General features: G+C 40.1%; 1 protein-coding gene across 2 annotated transcripts in view; it reads right to left on the bottom strand.

Moving 5' to 3' along the window:
• fat3a (FAT atypical cadherin 3a) overlaps nucleotides 1-15,025 on the bottom strand; it is a 113,630-nt gene that overhangs the window by 19,995 nt on the left and 78,610 nt on the right. For both annotated transcript variants that reach the window (XM_041940276.1, XM_041940277.1), the window contains 5 exons: nucleotides 8,793-8,936; nucleotides 7,585-7,782; nucleotides 4,852-5,653; nucleotides 3,162-3,296; nucleotides 2,769-2,923 (listed from right to left, as the gene is read on the bottom strand). In XM_041940276.1, the coding sequence (XP_041796210.1) occupies nucleotides 2,769-2,923; nucleotides 3,162-3,296; nucleotides 4,852-5,653; nucleotides 7,585-7,782; nucleotides 8,793-8,936 (1,434 nt within the window). The remainder of the gene's footprint in view (nucleotides 1-2,768; nucleotides 2,924-3,161; nucleotides 3,297-4,851; nucleotides 5,654-7,584; nucleotides 7,783-8,792; nucleotides 8,937-15,025) is intronic.

Here is a 15,025-nt window from a genome sequence, read left to right as displayed (position 1 = left end):
TTTTGCAGGAATTCTCAGGGCTGATCACACCTGGCATCACTAGATATGACAGATTAAATTTGAATGAAGAACTGAGAACATATCAACAAAAACAATGACTGCAAAGCTTTGGAGCTTGTGAATTTACTGCTAATTAACTAATTTACAGCTTTGAACTTATCCAACAGGTGAATGAAGATTTTTAAATGTAATGTAATTTTTTATCTTTTCAAGATTGTTACAGAGAATGCTAAGAGCTCTAGAATACTATTCTCCACTACTGACTCAAGAGTGCCACCACCTATCCGCAGTTCTCTGCATGAAACTCTGAAGAACTTGCATCCATCTTCAATCATTCAATTCATCAACTTGAACAGTTGGTTGGTTTTTTCTAACTGTGTGTTCAACTGGTTTAAAACATACATCGCAGGGAGAAATCTTTTATGCATGTTTTTATTTTTTTGCATAAGGGAGCTGCTTGGTCCACACCTGTTCTTACTGTACATGCTGCCACTTAGTGACATCATTAGAGAGCACAATAAGTTTCCAAATGCAAGTGACACACAAGTGTACATCTCTGCCCAACCAAATGATGCTACAGCTACAGACTCCATTGTTAAGTGCCTTTTGGCAATTGGTAAATGGATAAGCAATAATGAGGACAAAACTGAAATCCTACTAGTTGGCCCTGAAACAAAAAGAGAAATGTTATTCAACAATCTGGGGATACAGATCTAAGTTCTAAGACGATCAACAAGATGACAAATACTTACCACCACCACCTTAGAAACATAGCTAAAGTATGGCCATTATGAATCAAACAGATGCTGAAAAACTGTTTCAGTCAGCTTTATTTCAAGCTGACTCAATTATTGTAACACACTATACTATACTGGCCTCCCCCCAATAAAGGGAAAGGCTTCAGCTCATTCAAATATCTGCAACTTGTCCAGTAAACCAAGAGGAGAGAGCATATTTGTCCAATTTTAGCTGCTCTGTACTAGCTTCGTGTAACATTTAGAATTGATTTTAAGGTCCTCCTCCTTGTATACAAACCCTTAATAGTTGTTAAATCCCTTGTTCACGATTTACCTTCAAGAACACCGCCATCATCTGCTGCTGGTTTATTAGAGATTCCCAGCAACAGCCCAGAGAAAATCAGGGATGTAACCTTTGTATAAATTACACCCCATGGCTGTACTTCTTTAAAATGTTGTACTTTACTTCATTTTATGTATTCTATGTATGTGCATTTTAACCTTATTTTGTTACTGCTAAGAAATTGCTGTACTTTACTTGATCTTATGCCTTCTTATTTATATTAATTTCCATCCTTGTTTTTATGGTCAAGGATGTGATTTATGTGTTTGTGGGTTTAATTTTCCATGTAATATTATTCATTCTCTTTATAAAAGACAGTGTTTTTTGTTTTGTTTTGTTTTAACCCCCACAGCACCACAACAGGGTGATTTTTTCCAGGGCAACTTTGGACTGTGCACAGATAGCGCTCACAGTAAGGTTAAACCCATGGGATGACGCTCTAGGGTAGGCTCAAATAGGCCTATGTAGATTAATGAAGACCGATGGTGAATTTCCATTTGGAAATTGGGAGACTCTGTTATGCTTGTGTTTCAGTGGCCTACATGCCGATTGGTAGACTGTGCATACAAGCCAAAATACTTTCTGAGTTCTCGCCTATTAAGACTTGAATCGCTACCATTGTATTAAAGGAATAAAAGAGTTTGGAGACTTTTGATGCTTCTATTTTCAGCCTTAGTTTTATCTTATTTCTATTGCTATTATCAAGTGGGTTTTATTCTGCATATTTTACATTAATTTTCTATCCTTATTTGTAATGTTCAGTCTGTGTTTTCTTTATGTGAAGCACTTCTGCATTTCTTTGGTATAAAGCACTTTGAGCTGTAATTTGTGCATAAAAGGTTTTATTATTATTATTATGATTATTATTATTACCATCATTGTTATTAAATGATTATATAGGGGGTAATTTATAGGATGAGAAAGTGAATTGTGTCAGCTGTTTGACGTCTGAAACACGTTCTCTATGATAGTAGACAAACTAATGCCAACATAGTATTCCACCATGTTATAGGGCTAGCAAACACGGTTACTTGACTAAAAAAAACTTCATTAAGAATAGTGCTTTTTACTGATTGGCCACAACAAGTATACACATCATTTTCTGCAACAACATTTTGGTTATCTTGGACTGTATGCCAGAGCAGTTCAGATGAACTTTATATATCTCTGTGGTTCAACCACACAGCAACAGAGCTTTAGTATCAAACTAACTAGTTTCAAAGTATTGTTTAGTGTGGACTTTGCCACCTAATTTAAGCAAGAACTTAGACAGCAACATTTTTTGTAGTCCTGTTGGCTGGAGGCTACACACCCACTGCCACAAGGGTTCCAGAAATGTCCCGAACACAGCAAAATAAGAAAATACAGGCAGAGGACAGGGTCTCTGCAGATACAGAAACTACCACATACTTTTAGCTGGTCATAAGTGTTGAGTGGGATTCCTTTGTATGAGTCTACGGATTATTTTTTGGAAAATTGTATGCATTCTGCCTTAAATAAATATGTTAGACATGGTCCATGTCAAGCATTCGAAGAAATGTTTTCCTTAATTTATTTCAATTGTACATTGATTCAGCTCACAGAGAGAGAAGACTGGCAGCTTTTATGGCCAACTGAGCAGCAAATACCCCTTAAAATGTCAGAGCCTAGGCCAGTGTGTATGTGTGTGTGTGTGTGTGTGTGTGTACCTTCAGTACAGTGCAGGGTTCAGTATGTGTGTACATGATGATTCCTCGACTCTGCAGTGTTCTGATTCTCAGGCTGAGTTTCAGCTCCGTCTGCAGCCGGTCAGACAGTCTGTACTTGATGTAGCTGTTACCTGAGAAACTCAGAGACGAATGGCCTGCACCCCCACCCACACAAAACATGTGGTTAAATGAAACAAATTCCAGAGCAATGCACAAGCACATATACATGACATCTTAGTACTCTAATAATTTATGTTTTTACTTAAAAGTTGTCATTTGTATTATTCATACATCAAACATTTTCACACAGAGGTGTGACTTTTGTGTGTTTCCTCTCTTTCTCTCTCGTTCTCTCTCTCTCTCTCTCTCACACACACACACACACACACACACCTGCACACTCTCCCAGTTTGCCTGGTGGACACTGGCATGCGTAATGCCCTCTGGTGGCCTCAATTGAAACACACTGCATGTCTGGTGGACACGACTGATCCTCACACTGTTCTGACAGGACAGCACAGCTGGCATCTGTACACACAGAGACAAAAGTATGTTGCTTTTAAGTCTTCAAGTGATTGCATGGTTTGATTGTACTTCTGACATATGCATTTGGCATACAGTATGAAAGCTTTATTAATCTTTTTGAAGATTTCCAAGGTTTGATAGCATATGACCCTCGTGAGGCTCTGTAGACCATGAATGAACAACAGCATGTATTTCATATTACACTGTCACACACTGTGTTTTATGAACAATATGTATTTTGTGCCATGTCTTGTTGTTTATGGGCATTAACTGTATTATGTGCACAAATGCACTTTGGGTAACTGCATGAAAAGTGACATGTTTCTTTTCATGACATCAATTTGTATATCATAATGGCAATTAATTTGGGAATATAATATTAATGTAATTATCAACATATCATTGCTATTTGCATTACACTGTTACATTATTACACTTGAAAGAAAAAGTCATATCCCTTATTTCCTTCATGCACTTCAGACTGTAGTGTCTGAAGTATTTGGTCCATTACATGTATCTCATGACTTGCCTTGAAGTGCAGTTTGTACTTCAAACATGCTAATGTTATACTTGGAATTTATGCACAAAACATGGGGTGCATTTAACTACATGGAATACTTGCAAAGTTTTCTATTTCATGCATTTCACCCTTGGTGTTACAAGTAAAAAAAAGCACTGCAAATATAGTGTCATATCATAAAATCTGGCAAATTCATTTTCTTCATTGTGTGGTGCCAAATGCATTTCATGACACACACACTTTGCAGCTCATGGTGCATTTGGTGCATAGACCACAGACGACAGACCACATTTTTGTCTCTCTCTTTACTCAAAAGGCCAGCATGTGTCAGTGGAAAGCCCAGCTCCATTGTGTGGCTGCCAGTGAACACTATGATGGTAGATACTGCCAAGCTAGAACAGACAGTAGGTTGATCACCTTATTTTTCAAATTTGAAGAGTAATGATGTTAAACCTGGGATAGCCTGTTCTACTATATTAGCTTCTGTAACTCAATGCAGTCTTTCATGATGCATTTCTTGCACTGATCAAAAAATAAGTATTTTCCTGAGGTTTACTTTCCATATTCTATGACGAATGAGCATCAGTTACAGCACTTGATATTAGAAACTGAATCTGAATTTCATGAAGTTAAACACAATGTTTTTGTGTGCACAGCTCATATGAAAATTAAAGGTGCAACAGTGCAGACATGTACGTCATCATCATAGCTTTGCTTTGTCTTCAGGCCTCTCTATAAAACCCTGCAAAGCTCTCCAGTATTAACTAGCTGTAATCTCTGCTCTCTAAAAACTTTAAGACTGTTCAGTCTTTTCTGCCTTGCTGTTATTACAGACATGGCGGTCCATGATGTTAATCCCACAGAGCTGTAAGGCTCATGGGAAATTGTGGATATTACAAGCAGTTAAAAACAAGTAATAAACAGAAATTGGATTGTTTTTTTTAAACTACCGTTCTTATGACATATGAAATGAAAGACTGTTCAGACTGCAGCACAGTAAATAAAGCCTTGGCACATTTACAAGATTCTATCACTCACCGTTGCATGTGCAGCGTGAAGTCCGGTGGAAGCGTGGTGAGACAAAGCTGACCCGTGGGGTGCTGTATGTGGCCAGCTTGTGTGAGTCCAGGATGATGCTCTGTTCACACTGCGCCCCGCGACACTCCAGCCCTGAGCAGTTCTTATCTAGGATAGCTGACACTCTGAGGACCCCCTCTAGCTGCCGCCGCGATGCACTGAGTTTCTGGGTGAGGTAGGCTGCCTTGTAGTACCCATCCCCCGCAGTTTCCACTGCAACGAGCATGTCCAGCTGTTGTGTACCACCGACTGGCTGCAGACTAAGCAGGTGCACAGTGTCCTGCTGTTGGGAAGCAGCAGCCTTCTGCAACACCTTCAACACGCTCTTCAGGTGTAAAGCTACAAAGTCTTGTGGTGCCACGCTCTCAAAGCGTACTGTCACTGCCTCACGCAGCATCTCTGGTGTCGCCTGCTCCACGTGCACACTCACAGGCACAGGCACAGCAAAGCGGCCATCACTGACGCTGGCATTGAGGGAGTACTTGCCTGCATCCAATCCTCCCAGGGCGATGATCTTGCCATCACGGGGACTGATCTTAAAGAGACTGCGCTGGGCTGGCGGAGCATGGCCAAAGGTCAGCACATCATAAGGGTCAGCATCCGTGGCGTGCAGCTGGCCAATCACACCACCAGGAAACTCGTCCTCCATAGTGATGATATGAACTTCTAGGGGCAATGCCACTGGCCGGTGGAGGCTCTCCTCAATCACCCTGACTGTCAGCATGGAGGAGGAGGACAGACGAGGCTTCCCTGAGTCTGTTACCTGGATGGAGGATTGAGAACAGGAAGAGAAAAGGGATCATAGGAAAGACAGGAGAAGAAACGTGAAAAAGAAACGAAATGAAAGGAGAACAGGACTGAAAAAAGACTTAATAACATCTCTTGATGATTTTTATTTGGTTAGGAAGTTCATATATAGAGGTGGATACTGCCGACTTACATTTAAATGCACTTCTTTGTTTGAGTAAATATGGTAAGTTTTTACACAAAATCATTCTTTGATTCCATTAGATTTGGAGACATTTATTGTGCTACTTTTATTTCTGCACATTCAATTAAGATGCTGGTTGTCCATTGTCCAGGTCTGCCAATGCTACCCTGCTGCAAACATGCCCCCATAATGGCTTAAGCTACAGCAGAGGGTTCAGGTGAAATGGAGCATCCTTGTCCTCACTTTTTTGTTTTTACACTGTCAGACTATGGCTATCAAATAGCGCTAGCAGCTAATACTTAGAGACCACAGTGCAGCAAGCTGGTCAGCAGAGAACTATGCGAACGCTGAACTGGCAGACACTGTTGTGTTGATGCGAGTGAGAGTAATACTATGTGTATCTTTGCATCTGACTCAACCTTTCAACTAGTCAAACTCATTCATATAGCCTGATAAGGAGAGGCAGAGCGAGAAGTAGAGCGCTAATTCTGCATGTGAAAAACAAATGTGTGGACTAATATGATGTTTCAACCACAGATGGTCATCCCCATGTAAAAGTGAATAGGGTAAACACCAGTGTATTTAATAAGCAATTCATGATGACATAATTATCTCTTTTCTTCTGCCACTTCACTTTCGTTTCACTTGTGATCTTATTGTCTTCATTTGTTAGGAGTGACTGGAATGTGTTGGGCTCACTTGTGATCTGTGGGTGTCTGTGATGGAAACTGGGACTTGGGACCTCTCTGGCCACTCTCTCCTAATCTAGTTTCTCAAGGTAACAGGTAGCTTTATTTAAAACATATAAAGGAATAAATAAAGGATAGTTTGGGATTGTTCAAGGATCTCTTAATACACTATTCACATACCACATGCATATCAAAACAGTTGCTGAAATTGTTTTCATCTCCTTCTTCACTGTCTTCACCTGACATTTCAATTGGGTTCAGCGTTTCCTGCTTAAATTACACTTTAAATTGGTTTTAATGTACTTTGACTGACTCTTCAACTGATACTTAACTGATACTGATTCAGCACCTACAGTTCAAATTTTAGTCATTATATTTGTTTTTCTTATTCAACTGCCACTTCAATTTCTTTCAGTTGTTTAATTTTAGATTCCACTTTTGCATTTGAGAGCAAGACTATGCAACTTTTGCTAAATAGCAGCCAATGTGGCACAGCTCACAAGTGCAAGGTAATGGTCAATGCTAAAACCTGTAACAGTTGCACAAGTGAAGAAGAGTGTGAGACAGCAAGCTGATTCAGTAATGGTAGTTACACAGTAATATCTAGTTAAGATTTACTGTTACTAGCTAACATTAGTCACAGTGATAGTCACAGTCACAGTAGTAAGCTATTGGTCATACTAGATTAATCACAGCTGTAGCAGCAAAACCACTGAAAGTAAGAGTTGAGCAATGTTTTTTTGCCAATGAATGTGTCTATTTTTTGTAAGAGGAAGTCTCTGTTTCAAAAGCACCATACATTCAGCGTATTAAGATACTGAAATAATTTCATGCCAGGAAAATAAAAAGAGCATTCTGTCCTAAAAAATACCCCAATTCTTGATGATACCCACTTGATCTGTTTAACTCAGATTGTTGAAACCTCATATTAGCTTTGCCTTCTTGTTATTTGTATATTTATGTTTTAGAGCCATTCAGTGATTCACAACACTCTTCTTGAAAACCATGTGACACTAAAGAAGAATAACTGCAGCAGTTCTGCAGGTGTGAAGTTGAAGAGCAGTTTGATTCTACCTGTATCTGAATAACATATTCGGTTGCCAGGTCCCTCCTGAACACTTGATTGGCCACCAGTGTTCCATCTTTCTCCAGCACAAACTCTCCACCTTCGTTTCCTGATAGGATGTGGAAGTCAAATGGCGGGCCGTTGTGGGAGGCGTCCTGATCTGTGACAGACAGCTGCAGGATGGTGGTGCCAATTGGCTTGTTTTCCTGGGGGTGGAGGCACACCATTAGAAAGGCCTGCATGTTTGTGGATACCATGTGTGGAGGTAAATTCAGTTCTCTTTGAATAATCATTTCCTGGTTATCCATGCTAAAATGTCATGGTATGGGGGTCACGGTCTGGTGCCCGCAGCTGCACATACATTATATGGTATGTTGGCTGCAGAACCGAAGTTCCAGTGCGAATTCTGCCTAGAAATGTTTAACCATCTGCCGTAAGCACCCTGTGATGAGGTTAGCCCAACAAACTGATATCATAACAGCATGCGTGCCAGTCACACTATGAACCGCGAAACTGAAACACCAGAGCTAGAAGACCCACCTGTGTATCTTTAAATCAGCAACAGAGACACACTGAACATGCTAATTTTACCGCTTAATACAGAACAATACATACATGCTACTGTGCTTTGAATGTTTGAATGCTTTTGTCTTTTCACACAGTCTGTTCAAAATGAAATGGAAATGAAGAGAAATGTATCCTTATGCAGTTGTTTTTTTTTCTTTTTGTACTGAACTTGCAATGAACGGTGACTTACTTCTGTGTACCGTTCCAGGATGTAACATAGAATCTGACAGGCATTTTTAGGGCAAAAAAGCATCTAGAGCGCATTCATCGTCATCGCTTGCCACCCACACACTACCAGCTACTGACTATACCAGTAGCCACCTCAATGTACCTAACAAAATAAAAGTTTCTACTGTGAAATTTTAAAAGACAGTTTTTGGTGGAATTCCACTATAAATACTTACAAACACTTCACCTCCAATTTCCCTAAGAGTAACAAGAGGTGCACATGTCTATTTGTTGAGTCAGTTGTTTGTACAGGATTTGTAGAGAATGTATTAAAAGGGGAAGGCAGGCTTACGTAGGGTCTGCAGATCTCTGTGCTCTGGGATTATACAGTAAGAGCCACTGATGGCTGAATTTTCAGCAAAGTTTTCTTTAACTAATGCATCACATTCTTATATTTGTGTTTACGTTAATAGCATGTTACCTGTGTGACAGCAGTGAGGTTGGCAGGGGAGAAGGTGGGAGGGTTGTCATTGATGTCAGAGATGTCTATGTTGACCATCACGGTGGATGACATTGGTGGGATTCCACTATCCAGAGCTCTGATGGCCAAAGAATAGCTGGGAACCTAGAAGGACAAACATAATGGAAGATGAAAAAACATGAAAAAAGAAAACAAACGCATGAGCCAAATCATGGATGTAGCGCCTGTGATGACATCAATACGTTTTTGAAAACTTGGATTTCTCCCATCATGGCTGTGAGTGGAGGCAGAAAATATAGACTGGATGAAAGCAGAGCAGCCTGGGCTCTGTTGGGCTGAGGTTTAATGAACACATAGCAACCATCACAGCAGATCTTTGAGATCCTGATTTTGGCGGGAAATTATACTAAGGCTATAAAGGCTGTCATGTTCATCATGTCCTGCATCTAAAAATTCTGGAAAACAACATAATGATGATTTTACTATTCTTAGAGCCTTTCCTTTCAGTGAAAATGTAAAGTTTGCCCTGATGGTGGCAGTGCATGATAGTGAAAGGGTTTTAAAATCTAAAGGTTTTATCCCCTCAGGAGTATGATGCTGTTAAAGACATCTTCCTTTTATTATAAAGTCTTCCTTTTATATTAACCCTTATGAAAAAAATGGGCTGATTCTTGTGTTTGGATGTGAACCCTGAACCATGAGCCAGAAACCTAGTCTGCTTTGAAATTTTGGTCAAAATTGAAAATTTTCCAAATTGTCATTTTGTTTCTTTACAGGATAATTCAATTATATTACAACTTGAGTCTTATTTTCATAGTTTTGGCCAACATCGTGCTCCCCATGTCAATAGCTGAGATCTGGGAACACTAGGACATCACTAGAAAGTCCACTGGGTCAACAAACACGAGGAGCCGGATGATCAGACACATTGGAAACAAGTCATCAGTCTAAGAGTTTATCCAGATGTCCAAAGGCTATCCCACCACCCAGCCTTCTGGTGGCCAGTATCTGGTCACAGGGAAATAAAATGGATGAAATACAACTCAGACTAACTGAGAATGGGAACTCAGAGACTGATGTGCTCAAATCTTTACAGAGACCTGGCTCCATCACAACTTCCCAGGTCATGCTTTTGCACTTGACGGGCAGATGGTGTTCTGCTCCAACAGAACGTAAGACTCCGGTGAGACGGGGGGAGGACTCTGTGTTTACACCAATGATGCTTTTCCCAGCTAAGATGCTGACCACATTCCTGAATGATCAGAACTTCTGCAATTAGGATGAAATGCATGATATGGAAAAACATGTATACTTGATCATGTGCATTACTGCAGGATGTTCCATTACATCATATTTAATTTTTAAAATATGATTTGGGGCATCTGACATTAGCATGTGTAATTGGTCAATAGCATAGCCTACACTTTCGTCATATGACATATGCCTGTTACATTACAGGCATGTTGACATTATGCAATAGGTCTTTGGCTCTGCAGTAAACGGCACCATGTAAAAAAAAAATCATTAATTAATTTGTGCATTCATTAGGCACATAAATATCTGTGTGGTATATATGGATATTACAGTGCCTGTGGTGGACTTTTTAATTCTTACTGTGCAATCATCAAGTTGCTACCACAAGTGTTTTCCAAAATAGTCCATCTAATGAGGATGCCCCTGTCTGTGTAATCAATGCAATGTGTTCTGTCATCAATTATCCTGCTAATATTTGTCAAACACAGAAGATGACTTTCCCCTCTTTACTCAGGAGGGCACAACGTCTTCAATGGGTGTGTGTACACACACACATTCATATACAGCCTGTGTGGGTGGGACTTATACAAACTAATGGGCACGTTTCACTCATGCTCTCACACATAGCAGAACACAACTTGTTAATCAAAACTCCTCTAATATAATGAAAAATTCATACAATAAAGTTGCTGGCTGGATTTAAACGAATAGTCGTCTGTTGGTCTAGCAGCTTCATGCTTATGGAAAACTGCATCAACAAGGCAAGGCAGCAACGTAAACAGAGATTGGAGAGCAATACCACCAAAAATATGTGGGAGGCAATCCAGGCCATCACAGGCTACAGAAGCAGGAGTGCCCCCAACATGTGTGAGGCAACATTGCCAGATGAGCCGAGTCAGATGTCAAGCTAACTCCACCTCCTGAGGACCTACCACTGTCGGTACCCACAGTGGATGTGGGAAGAGCCTCAAGCTGCTGAGTCTGATAACATATTTGGACATGGACTAAAACACCTGCAAACCAGCGAGTTGATGTTGTTACTGACTTTTTAACATAACACTGACACAGGAGAGTGTTCCCGCCTGCACCATCCAGCCACCATTTTCTCTGTACCTAAAAAAATCTACAGTGCCTAGTCTAACTGTCTGACTTCTGCCCTGTGACACTGAACCACATTCTGTTCTTTGGGAAACTGGTTCTCCAGCAACAACATCCCAGTCTGCCTGGACCCTAACCAGTTTACATTGAGAGCCAATAGATCCACAGAGAATGCCATCTCCAGTGCCTTTCGCTCAGTCTTCACACATCTGAAAATTCAACAGAACCTCCCACGAAACTGAGTACCACATCTGCATCTGGATATTGGACTTCCAGACCTGACAGACCAGAGACAGCTTTGATAGGCAGTCACACCTTTTCCACTCAACACTAGAGTTCTCCCGGGATGTGTACTCAGCCACCTCCTATTCGTGCTGTACAAATATGACTGCAATCCCCAGCATGGAAATAACTCTGTTGTGAAGTTCTGGATGACAAAACCATCACTGGTCAGATTTCAAACAATGATGAGAATTCATATCAAGAGGCAATCAACAATCTTGCAGACTAGTGGGCAGAGAACAACTTACTGCTCAAAATCAGCAAACACAAGGAGCTAAAGTTGACTTTATAAAACAGGAGTCAGAAACACACACCTCTGATCTGAGGTGGATCAGGGGAATAGTTTCAAGTTCCTGTGAATCAGCATCACAATCTGTAATGGATATCAGACATCTGCACCTGGTAAAGAAATAAAAGCTGGTATTTCTTATGGCAGAAAGAAGGCAAAATTCCCTGTCTCTGTTACAAAGGAGCAATAAAATCCACAGTCCAGGACAGGAGGGCCCTGCAGCGGGTGATTAATACTGGCCAAATAATCACTAGTACCCATCTACCGAGCCACAGTGATATATGATGTCAGTTGCATGCAGAGAGTCCAAAGGATATCAAAAGACAATAGCCACGCCAGCCACAGCCTGTTCACCCTGCTGCCATCTGGCAAGCGATACAGAAGTATCTGCTGCCATTCCACCAGAATACAGGGCAGCTTCTTTCCTCAAGCTGTGGGACTCTTCAACTCACCCTAAATACTCCACAATAAATAATAGTTTATTTTTGTCACATTATTTAGCGATCCCTGATATGATTTTTTGTATATAGCATGAAGACAACTAACATTTCATTGTACAATTCTGTGCTGTAGAATGCTAACTTAATAAACCTCGTATTTTTTTTTCCCCATTTCTGACTTCATATGAGTCAAGGATCAGCACCTAAAATGTGAAATATTCACAAGCAGCTATTTAGAGTAGCCAAAGTAGAACAACTCCTGGTTTAGTCCACCACTTCAGCAGAGCAGGACACAGTAACATTTGATGCACATGTGGTTGTTGGATCCTCACAGCAACTTTCAAGCAGGAGTAACAGTCAGTAGCTACACATTAAAATGTGATGATATGTCAATGTTCACACCTTATTCCCATTGGCCCCAAATGACCAGAAACAACCAAAAGGAAGCAGTTATTGCAGGTATATAGACAGTTTGCGCTAATTGTATTAGGAGGAAATTTGTTTTAATATTTAACTGGTATAATAGGATAAAAATACTATGCAACTGAAACTGATGCTAATCAAGTATGACTCCTAATGTGTGTAAAGTGGTAAATAAAAGCTTAATTGGTTTTGGGCTGTTGATTCCTCCAAATCTTGCTCTGAGATGACGGATAGAAGTTTTTTTTTATTACAGAAAAAAACAGAGTGCCTATGTATGTGGTTTTCTGAAGGTAATTTGAGAATGCTGTTCTCCTGACATGCTGCTCAGTCTTCCCTAAACCCACTACAGCATATCTACAGCATATTTTCTTGTATTTTCATATTATTTTGTAATAAAGAGCTAATGAAGCATGCTGAGGAGAATTGCAAAAGAAGCAAAAAAAAACAAACAAACAAAAAAACAAAAACAAACAACAAAAAAACAATATACTGCTGCCTGAGACGTGTAAAAAATAAACCTCAGTAATAAACAACTATGACCTGCTTAGCAGGGAGACAGGGGCGGAGAAAACAGAAGAACCAGAATGGAAATGAGAAGAAGTAACATATGTAAACACACACATACACACACCTATAACTAAATGTTAACACATAGACACACGGATGGACACATCAGCATTGCACACTCATGTGCACACGCATGCATGCACACACACACACACACACACACCCACACTGATGAGAGAAGACTCCTACTCTCTGTGTGATAACCCCAAACACACTTTCATCAGCCAAAAGCTTTGATCCCCCACACGCCCCTGCACTCTTTCTGAGCACGCTCTGACAGCTCATCGACCGCAATCATGAATACTTTATGATAGGAATATGAACATTTCTGAAGTTTTCAAGTGCTGTAGAGGAAAAGAAGATGATGAAGAAGCAGGAGATGGGAAAGAAGAAGAAGGGTGAGAAAACACAGGAGGCATGAGACATGTAGGGGTTCATAGCTTAAGTATATTTTCCCGCTACAAATTAAAAAGCTCATATTCAGAGATGCTTTGTGTGTGTATTTCCTGTTCAAATGTGATTAGCTGCCATCTGGTCAGGGATCTATCTCATCTACTGAGCTCATCAGCTGCCAAAAGACTCTTTCTTTACATCAAAGCAACCATGAGAGCTCCCACTCGAGGTATTGACTCAGAGCAAACACTATAGCCGCTCGTTTCATATAGCGGCTGTTTATATCTGCATGGAGGTAGTTAGCTGTGATTTCAGTGTCATTGTACTTTATAGGATTATATGTGACAAATAGACTTGATTGACAAACAGCTGCATATCATAAGGTTTTCATCAATACACAGTATTGGGAATATGAGGCATGATCAATAATCTGTTGAATAAAACACAAAGTAAGATGCTAGATTTTTAGTTGCAGTTTTGAACATATAGGACAGAGATCACTAACTATATTTGTCGGAGGGACAGAATTTTTCTGGACAGACACCTTGGGGGCCATACACTCAAATAAAATGAAATAAAAACCACATTTTGGCCTAACGTTATTATTTGATATTTATTGTTTATACATATTTTATTTTATTATTACAAAACTGAAGGCATTTGTAGCCTGTATCAGTCAGGCTGCTATCACCTATACCACAGTCAGCCACCAGGAGTGATAGAGATATTTTGCCTCAATTTAATTCAAGTAAACTTTATTTATAGAGCACTTTAAAAACAAACACAGCTGAAAAAAGGCCTCGATTGTGGGGCTGTCATACCAATCACTGACTTCAACGCTAGTACAGCATCAGTTAGTGGGAGGAAAAGGCCTCTTAACACAGGTAAAATGGCACCTCAATGGCCATTAAACGAAAAGCTGATGCTGAAAACTGAATGATGAATGGACTGAAAAGTACGCATTTATCATTTACCAACATTCAGAAATGCGTCATCAGTATGCCTCATCTGCAACGAAACTCTTGCTGTTGCAAAAGAATAAAATCTGTGTGCTCACCGTGTTCGGTTCAACCTACACCTGCGAAGATGAACTCGGCAAAAACACACGAGAGGAAGCCACTGTCAGAGCAGTCTGACAGCTGCCAGCCTGATGTGAAGAGGCCTGTTTCAGCCTTGTGACCTGAAATCACTACAGCCTACTTAACATTTATTCTGAATTTGATGTGCTGAACATTATCTGTGACCTGTGTTATGTTCTGATACCAGGTTTGTATTTACCTGCAATTTCAAGTTATGCCAGTTTTTTTTTCTCCTTTTTTTGTCCTGAGAGGTCTACAAGTTTGAAGCTTGTTGTTGAGATTTTTAACTAAAAATCAAATGTTAAGCAAGGGCATGAAGAAAGGTTATGTAAAAAAAAAAGTGAAACAATAAATGCGAAACAGTGCAGCAAATTTGTCCTCATTTTGTCATAAATGGTGGGATTACTG

This window comes from Chelmon rostratus, chromosome 7, assembly GCF_017976325.1.
Source record: "Chelmon rostratus isolate fCheRos1 chromosome 7, fCheRos1.pri, whole genome shotgun sequence".
Lineage (NCBI taxonomy): Eukaryota > Metazoa > Chordata > Actinopteri > Chaetodontiformes > Chaetodontidae > Chelmon > Chelmon rostratus.
This window is presented reverse-complemented; position numbering and strand designations above follow the sequence as displayed.